This window comes from Pygoscelis adeliae, unplaced genomic scaffold (assembly GCF_000699105.1).
Source record: "Pygoscelis adeliae isolate BGI_AS28 unplaced genomic scaffold, ASM69910v1 Scaffold57, whole genome shotgun sequence".
NCBI lineage: Eukaryota > Metazoa > Chordata > Aves > Sphenisciformes > Spheniscidae > Pygoscelis > Pygoscelis adeliae.
Window position 1 is genome coordinate 14,614,337 of NW_008825615.1, and position 15,128 is coordinate 14,629,464.

The 15,128-nt window shown below is 35.9% G+C and overlaps 1 protein-coding gene across 1 annotated transcript in view; it reads left to right on the forward strand.

Moving 5' to 3' along the window:
• Window positions 1–2,373: 2,373 nt before the first annotated feature.
• Window positions 2,374–15,128, forward strand: part of HMGCLL1 (3-hydroxymethyl-3-methylglutaryl-CoA lyase-like 1) — a 56,785-nt gene continuing 44,030 nt past the window's right edge. The window contains exons 1-3 of the mRNA XM_009333177.1: window positions 2,374–2,426; window positions 7,518–7,613; window positions 9,435–9,583. Coding sequence (XP_009331452.1) covers window positions 7,518–7,613; window positions 9,435–9,583 — 245 coding nt within the window. The 5' untranslated portion in view covers window positions 2,374–2,426. The remainder of the gene's footprint in view (window positions 2,427–7,517; window positions 7,614–9,434; window positions 9,584–15,128) is intronic.

Here is a 15,128-nt window from a genome sequence, read left to right on the forward strand (position 1 = left end):
CAACCCTGATGATACTAGCCAGGAAGGGATGAAAAATGTTTTTTTTCATCTGGTTGTGGGTGACGTGAGATTAGTGGCTGTATTTACGTACTGCAAAAGTGGCTTCTGGTCGCTGGGCGAGCTGCGACTCCCGCGGGTGGGAGCTGTTCACCCAGGGGAGGTGGTGGGTGCAGCGGGAGCAGCCGTCCCACAGGTAGCTTGCCCTAAAGCACGGGCTTTCAACACTGGAATGGAGACACTGGGTTGGATTCTGTATTCAGTGCAATACAGAAAACAGGGTGTCTCCAGAGCTCCTGGCGGGGCTGTCTGCAGCCCTCCTGTCTGCTCATACAGGTGCTGGGAGTGTGCTCCCAGTTGGCCATTTGATTTGTTTTTTAAAGACATGCAGCTTTTTGGGGGTCAGTCTGAGCAACTGCTCTGAACTGTCTCAGGACTTAAGGCCTGAGAGATAACATAACCTTAAGGCCTTAACATAAGGCCCAGGTTATGTTAACTGCCACACCTGTCAACTTGATTCAATAACAGAGCAGCTAAATAATAAAAAAGGAAGTTTCATTTCCCTTCACCTGCTTTTCTGCTCTTGTTTCTCCTTCCTCCCCCTCCAACTCCCCGTGCTTTCCCTAGCCCTTTGACCTTACTGCTGCCTTCCTTCCCTCCTTTCACTGTCAGCCTCCTGCCTTTCCAGATCTTCCCTTACACCTGGAAAATTCTTCTTCTTGTCTACCAGGGGCCTTCCTTGTTCTCCTTTAAATCCTTCTTTAAAACCTTCATCTTCAGGCAGAGGAATTACTTTCATCTTTCATTAATAATCTCTTCAACATTTCTTGACTGCTCTGTTCTTTTCAGATTTATAGCCTGGTCTTGCAAACATTTACGGAGAAGTAACTGTTCAGTTAAATTGAGAACATTCAGTTAGAAGTTTGGAGGACTGGATCTTCCATTGGGAAGCTTTTTGAAATGGGAATATTTCTCATTCTGTAAAACACAATGTTCATTTATGGTTTTATGTACACTTTTATAATAAACATTTGTGGCCTCAGAGGAGCAGTGGAACATACATGCAGATAACTTCTGCTTTTAACTTTTATTCCTTAACTCAAGGTGTGGAACATGTTCTCACAGATTTTTAAAGGCCGTGAGCAAAGTTACTGTTGACAATATGACTTTATACCCTGAATCGTGTGAGAGGACAAGTATGAGGTGTACCTTTGATCTTAGTGACCTTTATTGTTTTGTGTTTCAGTATTGATTTGTATTTCAGGAATCTCAACCATCTGGACTGCCTGAGTACATAAAGATTGTAGAAGTTGGGCCAAGAGATGGATTACAAAATGAAAAGGTAATTTTTCTCTTTTTTGGGGGTGTGTTTTGACATGGATATCAGCATTCTTTTCATTGTGTAAAATACATATATCCTGCTAATTGTGTTTCTTCCATTTTTACTATAAATACATTTATTGATTTGTGTGTTAGTAACTGTCTTGCATATTAGAATAAAGGTTTATTACTATTTAGCCCGATGTTAAATCATATAATTTCTGGCTATACTTGGTTAACTAGCCTTTCTGTTACTCTACTGCCATTTTTCTCTCTGGTATTTGTCTTGTCAATCAATCCCATTCTGTCATGACATAACTGGTAAATGCCATGAAACACTGGCTGTCTTCATAATATGTGTTTGTGCTACATGTGCTGCTATAGTAGGAATAGTACAATAGGTTTTGTCACACTTCCTGATGAACAGGCATGAAAAGAAATTTCTCTTTTGATAATAATTGCCTGAAGAGTTGGTAGGGAAGCATGGAAGAAGATTGAAAGAGACCATGTAAAATAAGGTACATGTATCAAAACAATCATCTCTTTCCACAAACAGGAGGATAAGCTTACATATATCGTTGTTACTGATATCAAAGGTGTTAATAGTATAAATAGAATTACTCTGCCTCGGCTGTGGAGCTTTTTTTTTTTTATTTTTCTCTGGTTGAACTATTTTGTGTTGCTATTTCCTTTGTCGCTTCTTTGCTAGGTTCGTGTTTGGTTACTAACAACTAGTGAGGCTAGATCTATAACAAATTACATGGAAGTGCTTCCTCATTCTTTTGTGGTGGACAAAAAATGGAGTAGGATCATGTATACTGCCTAGTGGTTTCCTTGTGCAGTAGCTTCCTACTGTCACGAAACAATATAGTTATGGTATAATGTATGAGTATAGTTCATTATTTTAAAAAAAAGTACTGATTATGTGCTAAGAATATTTCACTTACAAAAGATTCTTACCGCATGAAATACTGTACTATACTATATCTCCATGTCTGTAGGTGATAGTCCCAACTGATATCAAAATTGAGTTAATCAACCAGCTTTCCAGAACAGGCCTGCCTGCAATAGAAGTGACCAGTTTCGTTTCATCCAAATGGGTGCCTCAGGTATGTAAAATCATCACCATTCAGAACTATTTCCATTTAAATGCCATTCCATGCAGTGGAGTTTTCCTGTAGTATAGCCTGTATAATGATACAAGAAAATGGAACAGAAGTAGTATGTTGTTTATTTGTAAAATCGGATGCTGTTGTCAGGCACCATTTACACAGTTTTCAAGTTTTGTGCTTTTATTCAGGTCAGCTGAAGTTGGACTAATTATTAAAAAGTAGTCAAAATTGAAGAAAAGCCAGGAAGCTGTGCAGAAAGCTGTTTAAATCCCTAACTCAGCAGAGTTAGGGAGCAGGTTCCTCCAGAACGGAAGGGGAATTGGAAGCCAAGCACAATAAGAAGGGGTGCAGAGGTTGTAGCCTTGTTGATTAAAGGGCAGTCCATGAGAGCAGAGCAAGTCCGGTGAGGGTAACCAGGGCAGCCAAGAGTACACATACTCAGGTGAGTCTGCAGTGATGCAGCAGGTCCAGGGTCAAGCCAGAAAGTCAACTCTGCGAGACATAGTTGGATCCAATCAGTGAGGTACACGGCCAAGCACGGGCTTGGCTGCTGCTGTGCAGCTGCACTGCTTCTCAGGCAGGGAGGAAGCATGAGAGTGTCTCAGCTTAAAAGTTTCTTCTGAGTGAAAAGGGAGGGTAGGCCACGTTTAGACTTTTAACAGAGCTGTTTGGGGGAGCCTCTGCTGATCTGCTTTCCAGCTTTTATAGATGAGCTCCAAGGCTGATTGAGGCTTCTCAAGTTGCTGCCTTCTTATCAATGAGCTGGCCTTGAGTGCAGGCAACTAAACTCTAAGAAGGGGAGCACTCTGGGCCCTAATCAACAGAAATGCTAGGAGTACAATTTGCCATGGTTACTACATAGGGTGTGAGAAATCTTAAATATTGTCATCACTCTCCAAACATAAATAATTTAGCAGGTGATTCCCTATTTCCCCCTTGCAGCATAAGGGTAGGAATTTTTATGAGTGTGTATGTGCAAGGGACAGTAGTAAATGGGGAGTGAGAGAATTGGGTCACAGGATGCTGAGTGGGGATAAGACGTGTGGGGACAATGTGTCAACCCTCTGCGTAAAGGGCGGCTGGGATATAGGATGCTGAGTGTAGACAAAGTGATAAAGATTTGAGACTATGAAGCTTGTTGGGATGCAGAGTACTGAGTTTGAGTATCCAGATGAACAGCAGTGGGGCTGATCTCTGGGGAACAGTCATGGTGGAGGGGACTTCCTGTGGAAGTAACATCAGTTCAGAGACCTAGAATCAGAGAAAGAAAACCTAGGTGCACAGGGCTTTTGCAAACTGTGGAAACTTCTCTACAGAGCTCCCTAGCACCAAACCAGGGGAGCAGACTCCCCAGGCCTAGGGGTTGTGTAGACTGTCATGGAAACTTGACTCTTCTCTGAAGCCAAACACCATTTTTTATCTGCTGCACTTGGTACATTTCCATCTATCCACCATGCAGTCCTCCTTTTCCAAACACTAACATTATAAACATACACACATACAAACACACATACACTTACATGTTAAGGTTTCTAGTTAAGGAGAGATGTTGCAGATTCTATCCTGATTTTGAATTTGCTCACACATGGGAACTGGCTTTCTATAGTTAATAATACAGAGAAAATTCTTTACAATCAACGTTAACGTTGTACTGTGGAATGGAGAAAAAGAAAGTACTTGTGCATTTTATTTTGCTCTTTATTTATGTAAATATTCAGTTGTAACTAAAGAATTGGAATGGTGACGCATTCTTAATATAATTTAATGTTGTTCCTACCTTTTTTCTACTCTTTTGAGAACTAATAGTCATCGATGTAAAAAAGAAAGGTAGCATACCTTTTTTTCTTTTCCCCTAAATGAAATTTCATTTTCCACATTTGGAAGTGTGTTTGGAAGGTCTAAATTTGGGACTTTTGTGTGCATAGTAGTAGTTAGGCACATTAGTCATTTTGCAGATCTAGCACTCTATCAGCAGCCATACTGAGTTTTGATGAATCGTAATAATTTGCTTATTATTTTTCCAAAACTAATTTTTACATTTGGTACAATTCAGCAGAAATCCCAGCCTTTCTGAACTCAGCAGCAAAACTACATTGCCATTAGGAGTGCCAGGTTTTCATTTGAGATTTAACACTGCAAATTCAGGCTTAGTCCTGAAGTATACTATGTAGCTCCTGTTTATGCAAACTTAAGCATTCCCTGCAAGTAAGGAATTAAGTCAATACTTGTCTATATCATTTAAACTCGTTTTCAAGAAATTACACACTTGTTTGCACAGAAGCATTTGAGTACTTGTATGTTTAGTAAGGACCACACAAGTTATTTACAAAATAAAACATGAAATTAATTGATTTGAGAAAATACTTCAATTTTTAACATTGTTTGTTGCACATCTTCTGTCAAAATGTATATAAAGTTTGTCCTTTTTAAAGTGAGAATGCTTCCTGGGCCTGGACTGTATTCCAGGCTTTCCTCTGAGGAAAACATGGTATGATCATACTTTTTCTTATTCATGAGTGAGCAGAGCAAACTGGCTGAACAGCACTCTCTGAGGGACTCCTTTGATTTATTTCAGTGTTCCCGGGATCACCAGGGAAGGGCCTAAAGTAAGGATAATAGAAAAGGGGAAGAGAAGAGCAAAAATGCAGAATTTCTTCAGTGTCAATGCAGGGGCAATGAATTTTCAGATTGTGTCCGTTAAAAGTGGCTAGGCTAAATTTTTCCAAGTGCCATCAAACTTTGGCAGTTACAGCAACAGAGAATGATGTAGGGGTTTTTAAACATTAGAAGGAAAATTCTAAAGCAAAGGTGGATTTCTTCCTTTCTTGTTTAATTATTTCCTTTTCCTGTGAGCCATTAGGAGTACCAAATTTAGCACAGGTTTTTCAGTTTTGGAAAAAATGAACAATCCCTTCTTATCTTAAATTCATGTCTGAATACTTTATTTTAATGGCTTAATTTTTGTTTAAAATGTTTTTTATTTAAAAGATAAGATTGTGTTGCTTTGATAAGGAGTGCAGTCTTGACTTTGTCTTTTCTTTGCTCCTTTTTTCTTTTCATAGGTCATGGGAATAGAATTCATGGTTATGTTTAGATCACTCATTCACTTACTTCTTTTTTTAGTATTTTAAAGCTCTTTTATGGTTTCCCATCCACTGTTTTTTTTGGCAGAGATTTTTTTACTGAAAAAAGCTAAAAGAAAAAGTTCCACAGTAGTAAGGTGCCATATAAAACAGGATCCCACACCTATAACCTAAATGGCCAAAAATTATAAATACCTACCATTAGAAAGCTTATTTTTAAAGAAATTTGGAAAAGAAATATTTTATTACAATTTAAAATCTTATAACATGCAATATGTGTTAAAATGGGATTTTACTTACAGGAAAAATAGTAATGGGACAAATGTAATACATATAATATTATTGGGACCTGGCAGCTTTATACTGGTTGAAAAAGTGTCATTTTGGTTTTCTAGTATATTTTAAGTCAGGCTATAATTTTAAAGTGTGGAATTAGTTCCAACATTTGTCATTTAATTAATCATTTGGTTTCAAACATTCTTCTTTGCCCTGAGAAATGTAGATACTATTTATATTAAATTAAGTAATGAAAAATTGTTCTTAAAAAACTAAGGCATTACTGGATGGTTTTTTGTGAGGTTATCGGATATGTTAGGTGGTCACACTGATTTAGTTTATGTAGAAGTAATGACAAAACTTGCTTTGTGCCATCACTTGTTTCCTAATGAGAAATGAGCTGTGTCTGGCTATAAGACACTTTTCATACCATATATCCACTTCCTTATAGATACATGTTGGGCTTACATTTGAGGAGGCATACATGTATTTTTCTGATATTTTTAATTCATTCATTTTCATAGTAGGAAACCAGTGACAAGAAGATTCCAGGTTGCCAGTAGTATTGTCACTTAATAATCTGGTATAATTTAATATCACATATTTAGAATCCTGGTACTGCAAATCTATCAATAAAGTATCCGTTGAAAATAAGGAGTAACGAAAGCTTTGTAGCTCATATATCTTTTCGTACGGTACTCCTCAAATGACTTTTCATCAGTGTGGAAAGAATCAGAAATCCAATTTAATACTTTTTGCTTGGAAGATTTGCTTTTATGAGAGCTGATTTAAAAAGCATTTAAAATACACTATTCATTTTTTAAAACTCAAAATCTGTAAGACATGAAATATGAGGGATATGTTTTATTAACTGTATTGTTTTCAGGCATGCACACCATTAAAAAATAAACCCGTTTTTCCTCCACTTCTTTCAAGAAAATGTGCTCGTCTACAGTTTATTACATGAATAAGCCTTTGATCCATCTTCTTGATTAGTACATAGAGTATATTTAATCTTGAGTGAGAAAAGCGTAAGAATGTCTTAAAAAGGCAGAGTTTCTTTTGTGAGAGGAGATTAAGGAAAACAAATGCTTGAATAAAGTAAAGGTCTTTGACCTTTGCTATAATAAAGAAGTATTTTCTTCTTTTGAAAGAAAATTCTAAGTATATTAAAATGTTACACTGAGCAGAGAACTGGATTTTGCTATATTTTTAAGGATAGACTTGTGATTAGCCTTTTCAAATATGCAGTGTTGAGCAATTCAGGTTCACTTTTGCTTAAGATTGTGAAGTCGCATTTATCAGAGTGCTGAAGTTTTCAACATTTGGATGGTTTTAAAATGTCAGTTATTCTGTTAATTCCACCTATTGAGTCCATTGAAGTAAGTTTAAAGTTGCAATAACAGTTGATGATCAGCATGATCACAAGTCTATCAATTTATGATGCAAATTATGTTTTTACAGATACACACAAAAAGAAATACCGTAGAAATCATAGCCCCAATTCTATATTCATATAGAACTGGAAAGCTTGCAACTCAAATACTCAAAAGTTAAGAAATCAAAAAAGAAGTGCTTGTACAACATCAATTTAACCCCTTTGTTGCTACACTTTTTGTATGAACTGTATACCTAATGAAGGCAAAAACACAGTCTAAGCCAATTTCTGCTTAGCTATATAAAATCAGAAAATAACTGCTGATCAATACCAATTATTTATATATTTTAGATGGCGGATCACAAAGAAGTAATGAGGGGCATTGAGCGGCATCCTGGAGTCCAGTATCCTGTTCTCACGCCTAATCTTCAAGGTTTTCATTCTGCTGTAAGTGCCTTTATAGAAGACGTCCACAATTATCTCTTTCATGTTTCAGACACTTTCAGTTCAGTACCATAAACTAGCTATTTAATGTCATATAACCTGTCCTGTTAGAACTAAGCTATAGTTTTTTTTAATTAAAAACTCTTCAGTTTTCATTGTGAAAAATGGGCAAATTCGAAGATTGATGTTAGGGTTTATATATTCATATTTTAATGGAAGTATTGATTGAACAGTCTTTGCAGGTTCCTATAAATGATGCTTGTGTATAAAGAAAAAGACAGTTCCTTCTTTGACTTGTTGGCCCTAGAAAAGTTTCTGAAGAGTGTCTTCTTATTGGAAGGTAGTGAAGAAGAATGAGTAAAGAGTCAATTAAATGAAAATGCTTTATCAGAATGTGTTAGATTTCTTAAATTCTGCAATTTATTTTGGTAGGGTTTGACAGTTTAAATTATTTCAGTTCATACAAAATAAATATTCAAAATTATAGACTCAAAGTGTTTGGCATTGCAAAAATGGACCAGTTCAGTCTTCTTAAAACATATACATTGATAGTCAGATCTTTACACTTTTTTGTTTTCTGAAAATTTTTCATGTTTCTATGCTTTTGTCTTGATATAGGACAAGATGTATTTGGAAAGCATACTGCTTGATGGACGTTTGTGGTGTAGTCTATCATTCAGTTTCTATACTGCATATCAGATCTCTGTTAAGACAGAATCCTGTACATAGGCACATTAACTATCAATAGTCAGATTTATAGTGCCACAATTTTGTGTGCAATGGTAGCTTGTATGAGTTGAATTAAATCTCCTATATCTCTATGCCGTATTTAGTGATATAATGAAAGGAAAACAATGCAAAAATAGTTGTACGTTATTGCTGAGTCCTTTCTTGCTGCTATTTTTTTTTCTTCCCTCTATTTGAAAGGATATTTGTTCCTGTAAGGGTTGCTGAAGCTTAGACATTATCCTGCAGAAGCAGAGAGAAAAGGGAAAAGCTCCATTCTTTTTCATAGAACAAGAGTATTATTCTTACTGGAGAGTGACAATTAATTAATTAGCTATTATCCTAAGCTTAAATGTTTTCTTCTCCTATCATTTAGCTTTCAGCATTCTAGTTTGCCTCATGTTAGTTGATTTTACTGAGTACTGAGGTACTGAGTACAAGCTCAGGCTAATTGCCCCTTCAGTGAAGTCACCACATTTACACATTTTCTAGACTGGTATTTGCTCTGAGACTTTTTCTCAGCAGACTCTCACATACATGTTTTCCATATTATCCATATCGACTATGACACCAAGGCCAATGGAGCTCTTGATCCTAGAGTTGGCTCTAACAAGGAAATCCCTGTTGGTTATTGTTGCTGCTGTAGGCACGTGGAGGCACAGAGCTTTCCTAAGCATGAGAATGACTTCCTGGCATTCATGAGGAACAGGCTTTGTATAGAGGATGGGTATTTCAGAGTTGTTATATGATCTTTTCCTTTTCTGAAAAATGAATATAAGTATCAATCATTGTTATTTTCGTAGTTGGTTATATGATTTCCTACGTCTTAATACCTTTATCATTTATCACTTTAAAAATATGTTTACCTAATTGATAAGAAGAGGAAGGAAATATGCCATAGTGAATGAACTCAAAGTTTGACTCAATCTTTTTTTTTGCAATAGATTTAAAAAAAATTGGAATGAAACTTATATTTTAGATATGGATGATATACTTACAGTGTACTTTAAAATTCTAGAATGTTGTACAGAATTAAATGCTTAATCTAATCTTTTAATACAGTGTTATGACTCTGTTTTATTGAAATGTATTTTTCAGATTGCAGCAGGGGCTACAGAAGTCTCAGTATTTGGTGCAGCATCTGAATCTTTTAGCAAAATGAATATTAATTGTTCAATTGAAGAAAGCATAGAAAAATTTGAAGAAGTTGCTAAATCTGCAAGGAATATGAGTATTCCAGTGCGTGGGTAAATATAAAGATTCTTAAGTAATACAGAGTTATTTGAGTCGCTGTTACAGAGGGTTTTTTGTACCAGTAGAAAAGTATACTACCAAATTTTTACATTTTAGACGAATTGAAATAATAGTCTTGTAATTTTATTTTAAAAGATTGAATAAATTTAGTAATTTTGCTCTATGTTTTGTAACTGCTGATGGTGACTAGTTTTCTCTGGAAATTGAAAAAAAATAAGCTGTGTATATAAACATGCCCATTTTATTATACAAATTTATTTTTATCATGACAGATGACAGAATAAAATTTATTTTGTGCTGCTGAGAACACATAACACGGTTGCCTGCACCTTACAAAATACCCTGCATACTTTTATTTTATCATAGTATTGATAATATATCACTTCATACACTGTAGAATCAAGGTATAAAAGTGATAGAACAAATTTACTCCTAAGAAAAAAAATGTTCTCGATAGAAGTTATTCTGAAAACTCCAGGCATTGAAGTGTTTGGTGTCTCTAGTGCATGAAACTCTGGAATTGTCCAGTATTTATCTTTCTCTAGAGTACCTTCTTTTAAACTTGAAATAATCCTGAATGGCACTTGCCCTTGAACAGTCCTTCTTTTTCATTTCCATTTTTTTTTGCATTACACAGAGCTACTTATCTAAGACTATTTGTGAAGGTCCTTGTGAATGCAAAAAAGCTTACACAGATTCAAGGAGAAACTCAACAGTGAGATTCATTTTGGCTTACTAGTAATACAAACTACATCATGCTCAGAAAATACCTGGACTTGAAAATAGATAGAGGTAGAAACCTCAGAGACTAAGTGCTTGAAAACCTGTCTGGGAATAAACACTGGGATTTCTCTTTCCTCCAGAAATAGTGATAAGGTAATGCTACTGCTCACTTTTTGCACAATAGTGTGGTAGTTTGAGCATTTGCCTTGAGAAAGGGAGATCTGACTTGTAGTTATACCTCAGCCTCAGAGGATCACAGAATAACACAATGTTTTAGGTTGAGAGGGACCTCTGGAGGTCATCTTGTCCAACCCGAGGATTTTAACACACACACGCATCCAACCAAGGATAGCTTATAAATGCTTGGGTCCTTATTCCCTAGCCTGGTTATAGGTTTCAGATGGAAAAATCACTGAATAGAGAAGTAAGAACTTTCACTGTATTAAGAAACAATAACTTGTACCAGAGTTTAAATACTCTACCTAGCTGCTAATCTGTCAGGTAGAGTCAGGGTTTGCCTTCCTGAGCAACTTCTCTTATAAGAGGTCTGTTTGTTTAAAAGGTCTCTGCCACCACTGTTTGTCACATTTTTCTGGAACTAAATTCTGAGCTGAGAACGTAACTAGCAATTTGAGTTCTCCAGGAGGATTAAGTTCAGGGATATCTGAATGTTAGTTCCCAGATAGGTGTGGATAAGGGAATAGGCAGTCAATTCAGAAAAGACAGCATGTGGGTGGCAACAAACCTTAGGCACTGGCGAACGTTTTTACACTAAACTTTTGTTTTCTGGTTTTCTCAGATGTCTAGGCATGTCAGGCAATATTTTCTGATTCATACTCCTGTATTTCACTAACAAAATTCAACCAAATGGCCCAATAGAGGCAACCAACCATCAAGGGAATCCTCAAAGCTTATGCATTGTATATGTTTTCGGATAGCTATGGGTGTCAACAAATGGACTTTGCAACTAGTCCAGAAGATGTAAACTGCAGGTGATGAAGAAGTCCCTGTGATGTACTTTAGATTGTTGTTGGAGCTTAAGATGTTAACTTATCTTCTGTGTACTAGTTTTCACATGTTTAAGAAAGTGGCAACCTGCTGCTTTTTTTTCCACAGATTGTATTTCTAAGGCATTTGTAATACACCAGTAGCAGTTATTCTGGCGTTGATACAATGACATGATGGAAATGACTATTCCCATGATAGGATTCTACAACATTCCCATACATTTATTGTCTACTATATGATGAACTGTGTGCGGCAGGTTTTCTTCTGCACACAGCAGAAAAAAATGAGAAAGCAGCAGGATAGGAAGGCACGTACAGAGAGGAAGGAGTAAGAGGCAGAAAATGGTCAAACAGAAGCAGAGCACAAAAAAAAATTTATAATAATTAAGAATAAAAAAAAGGAAAACAAAGCAAGGAGATACAAAGAGAGGAGTATCAAGAACCAGGTAATGAAGCAAACAGAAAAACCAGCAGTAGAGTGATGAAGAGAAATGAGATAATTGAACTCAGAGAAAATACAATCAGATTATGTTTTAAAAGTGCTTACTTTGTGCATCCGGTACAAAGATCCGTGATTTCACTTCATTATGCAAACCTAGGCAAACTTCACACAGTACATGCAGAACAATTTTATTGAGTCTGTCGTGCCAGGTGCAGTATGTTACACAACGCTTCAACAGTGGACTGCTTAATATCAGATATGCTACAAAGTGAACAGATTCAAAGTCGTGAATGAAAATGATGTAAGTTCCCTCCAGCTATAGCTTTCTTCCTTAGGCTTACAGGTCTAAGAAAAGCGAATGATTCAGAAGTAGGAAGCCATTGACAGAATAATTTGATTTGTGGGATTGTAACCGAGTAAAGAATCCAATTAGAGAGGATAAGTATATTGAAGAGAAACTACATTTATGTTTATGTCACAGGATATTAGCTTGGGAACTAATTTATCCAGTGAAAATTGGAGATTGAGGCATCAGGAGATAAGATGCTGGACTAAAGTTACATTTCAACAAACCAAAAATTTTAGGAGAGGACTGTCTGGTATTTGTCCAGGGGGATCGAATATATCTCAATAATAAAGTAGCTAGTCTGCTAAAAGTCTGCTGAGAATCTAAATTGCAGAATATGGAGCCTTGTTCCATACAAAAAACCCTAACTGAGGTAATAATTCTGAGTATTTAAACCATCCATTGAACATGGATTTCAGTACATGAAAATATTGAAAAGAAAGTTTTGAGCATGCTGATAAGTTAGAAGATAAAAGAGAACTTGTTAACACAATCTGTTTGGACTTTGAATGCACTTTTAAAAAATCCCTCCCAGGGAGATTTTGAGGAGGCAAAATAGTAATTAATGAGAAATAAAATGTTGCTATGGATCAGCGTCTAGACAAATATGTTTTCAAGAGAATAATTACCAAGTATTGTGATACACTGAGTCTTGTTCCTGCATGTTCATACTCATTCAGATGCACTCCGCACGGGTTGCAGAGTTACAAGAATCTGTAGGAAGCACTGAGATGAAATGACTGCTCAGAAATAATAATAATAACAACAAAGGATTGTTTAGTGTCCATCTACCTCAGTACTTTCTTTTAAGCTCCAGTGTACTGTCTTTTGTTGAGTTTCTGAAGACCAGAAAAATATAGCAGGAGCATGAACATAGAAATGCAGAATTCAGAAAGACTTTTTTTAATGGTAGATCTCTTAGCAGTTGAACAAAGCTCTAGAAGGTGGACTTAAAACTTTTAATTAGTTAAAAATTGAGAAAATACCCATAAAAAAGCAGCATCAATTTTGAATGCCAAATCCAGGAAGTAAATAAACCTGTTTACAACATTTCAGCTGCTTGTGAAGGGAAAGATTGTGGAAGCAGACTGTCAATTCCAACTTAATTCTAGAAGATTGAACCATGATTTACTCTGGTACTAACCAAACAAAAGCCTGCACTACTACAGGGAATTCATTAGGACTTGAGTGGAAGTAGTTCATTAGTTCCCAAATATTGCAGTACATTTAGAAGACTTGTGGAGTTTTATATTGTATTTAATGAGATAAAACACAGGGCTTCTCTTCCTCGATGAAAAAAGGTGTGGAAAAGATAATCAGAAAGTAAAACTTAAACAGAGATTTCATAGACTTACTCAGTGCAATCAAGGTGACTTTTTCCTGGAGATAAAACAATCAAAAAAGAATTAGCTATCAAAACCTGTGATTTATGATCTTGATTTATGATCCCGATTTATGATCCCATATTTAGCTGGTACTAAAGAAGCTGCTTTTAGTGACAGATAAATAAATGGCATTTTTATATGCCAATTCCATGCAAAATTCTCTAAATGCTGAGAAAGTTAAGGCTTTGTGGCAAGTTGTTCTTTATGCCATTTTCTTTATGCTTATATCCTGATCTGTAAGTATCACATAGAGAGTCAAGCAGGGCCAGAAACTGACAGTTTCAGAAACTGAAATTTGGGAGTTTCTGCTGAATGACCTCAAACCCAGCATTTCGGAAACAAAAGGATGGGATGTTACATAATTCATCAGTTGACATTCAGTATTTAGAATTGGTGCTCATGATTTGACTGGTGGTTATTTAATTTCAAGGAGAAGATTAGTTTCAGGTTTTATTTTGTTGTGTGGCTTCTATTTACTGAAGATAATTATATATTGTTTACAACTATTGTTGTAACATGAGGCAAATCTGAGCATGACCACACAACAAGTCTGAGCTTGTCATCCTAAATCTGCTTGTAGTTACTAGAGGAAAATAGGCAGCCTTCAGTCTATGATTTATCGTATGTGCTTTTTAAAGTACTTGCCTTAGGATAAGATGAACCACTTCCCGGATGATCCATCCTTTTGGCTGCAAAGGAGCTTGGGTCCTATCCTACGTTAGTCATCCTAAAGATGGCTTATCTAAGGCATAGGCTGTAGATGATTATCTTTGACATCAGAAGTGGGAACAGATGAATCCCATCCTACTGGTGCATAGGCTAAGGATTAGCACCTTGTAGTTTGTGTAAATTACAATAGATATTAGAAATGTATTAATAGGCTTTGTGCTGCAAGGTAACACAAAATGAAGCTATGGACTGTGTGGACAAAGATTTGTACTCTGTGCACTGAGAATCAACGTTTTGTTTTTAATCACCCTTTTAGAGGTTGGCTACTTTTAAAGAACCGTGGCCAAAACCTGCAGCCTTTGCTCAAGCAAGCTCCCAGAGCTACACATTTTGGTTTCTAATACAAATTTTGTAGGCTAAATATTTTTCTTGAATTACTTAGGTAATAAAAGTATTAATATGCATAAATTGTATTTATATTAATTTCAATACAGAGTTTTTTTCCAATACAGTGCTTTCTAAAGTGTTTAAAGTGTTATTTATTTGCGGGAAATGGATAATTTAGTGCCTTGCCCTAACTCCTTATTTGTGCAGTTGAAAAATACTTCCAAAAATAATTTTAGGGGGTTCAAATTTTATTTCCTATTTTTACTGGCAATTTAGAATTTATGTAGTGAGCATAAATCATTGGCAATCCTTGAATCTTATGAAAAATGCACTCAAACAGTTGAAACTAAACTTTAAGCTTTTGCATGTCTTACTGTTGCTACAGCTGCACTAACATTGACTCGATCATCATCCAGAAAATTTGTGTTGTCAGCTGTCACATTTAAAATCTGTAGCACAGTACACAGTTTTCTAAATGTTTACTAAATTAGTTCAAATATTTATGAAGAATTGAAATCTTGTGTATGGTCTTAGAAGTTAGACTATTTATTAGCGTCATAAAAGGTTTTTTGTTCTTTT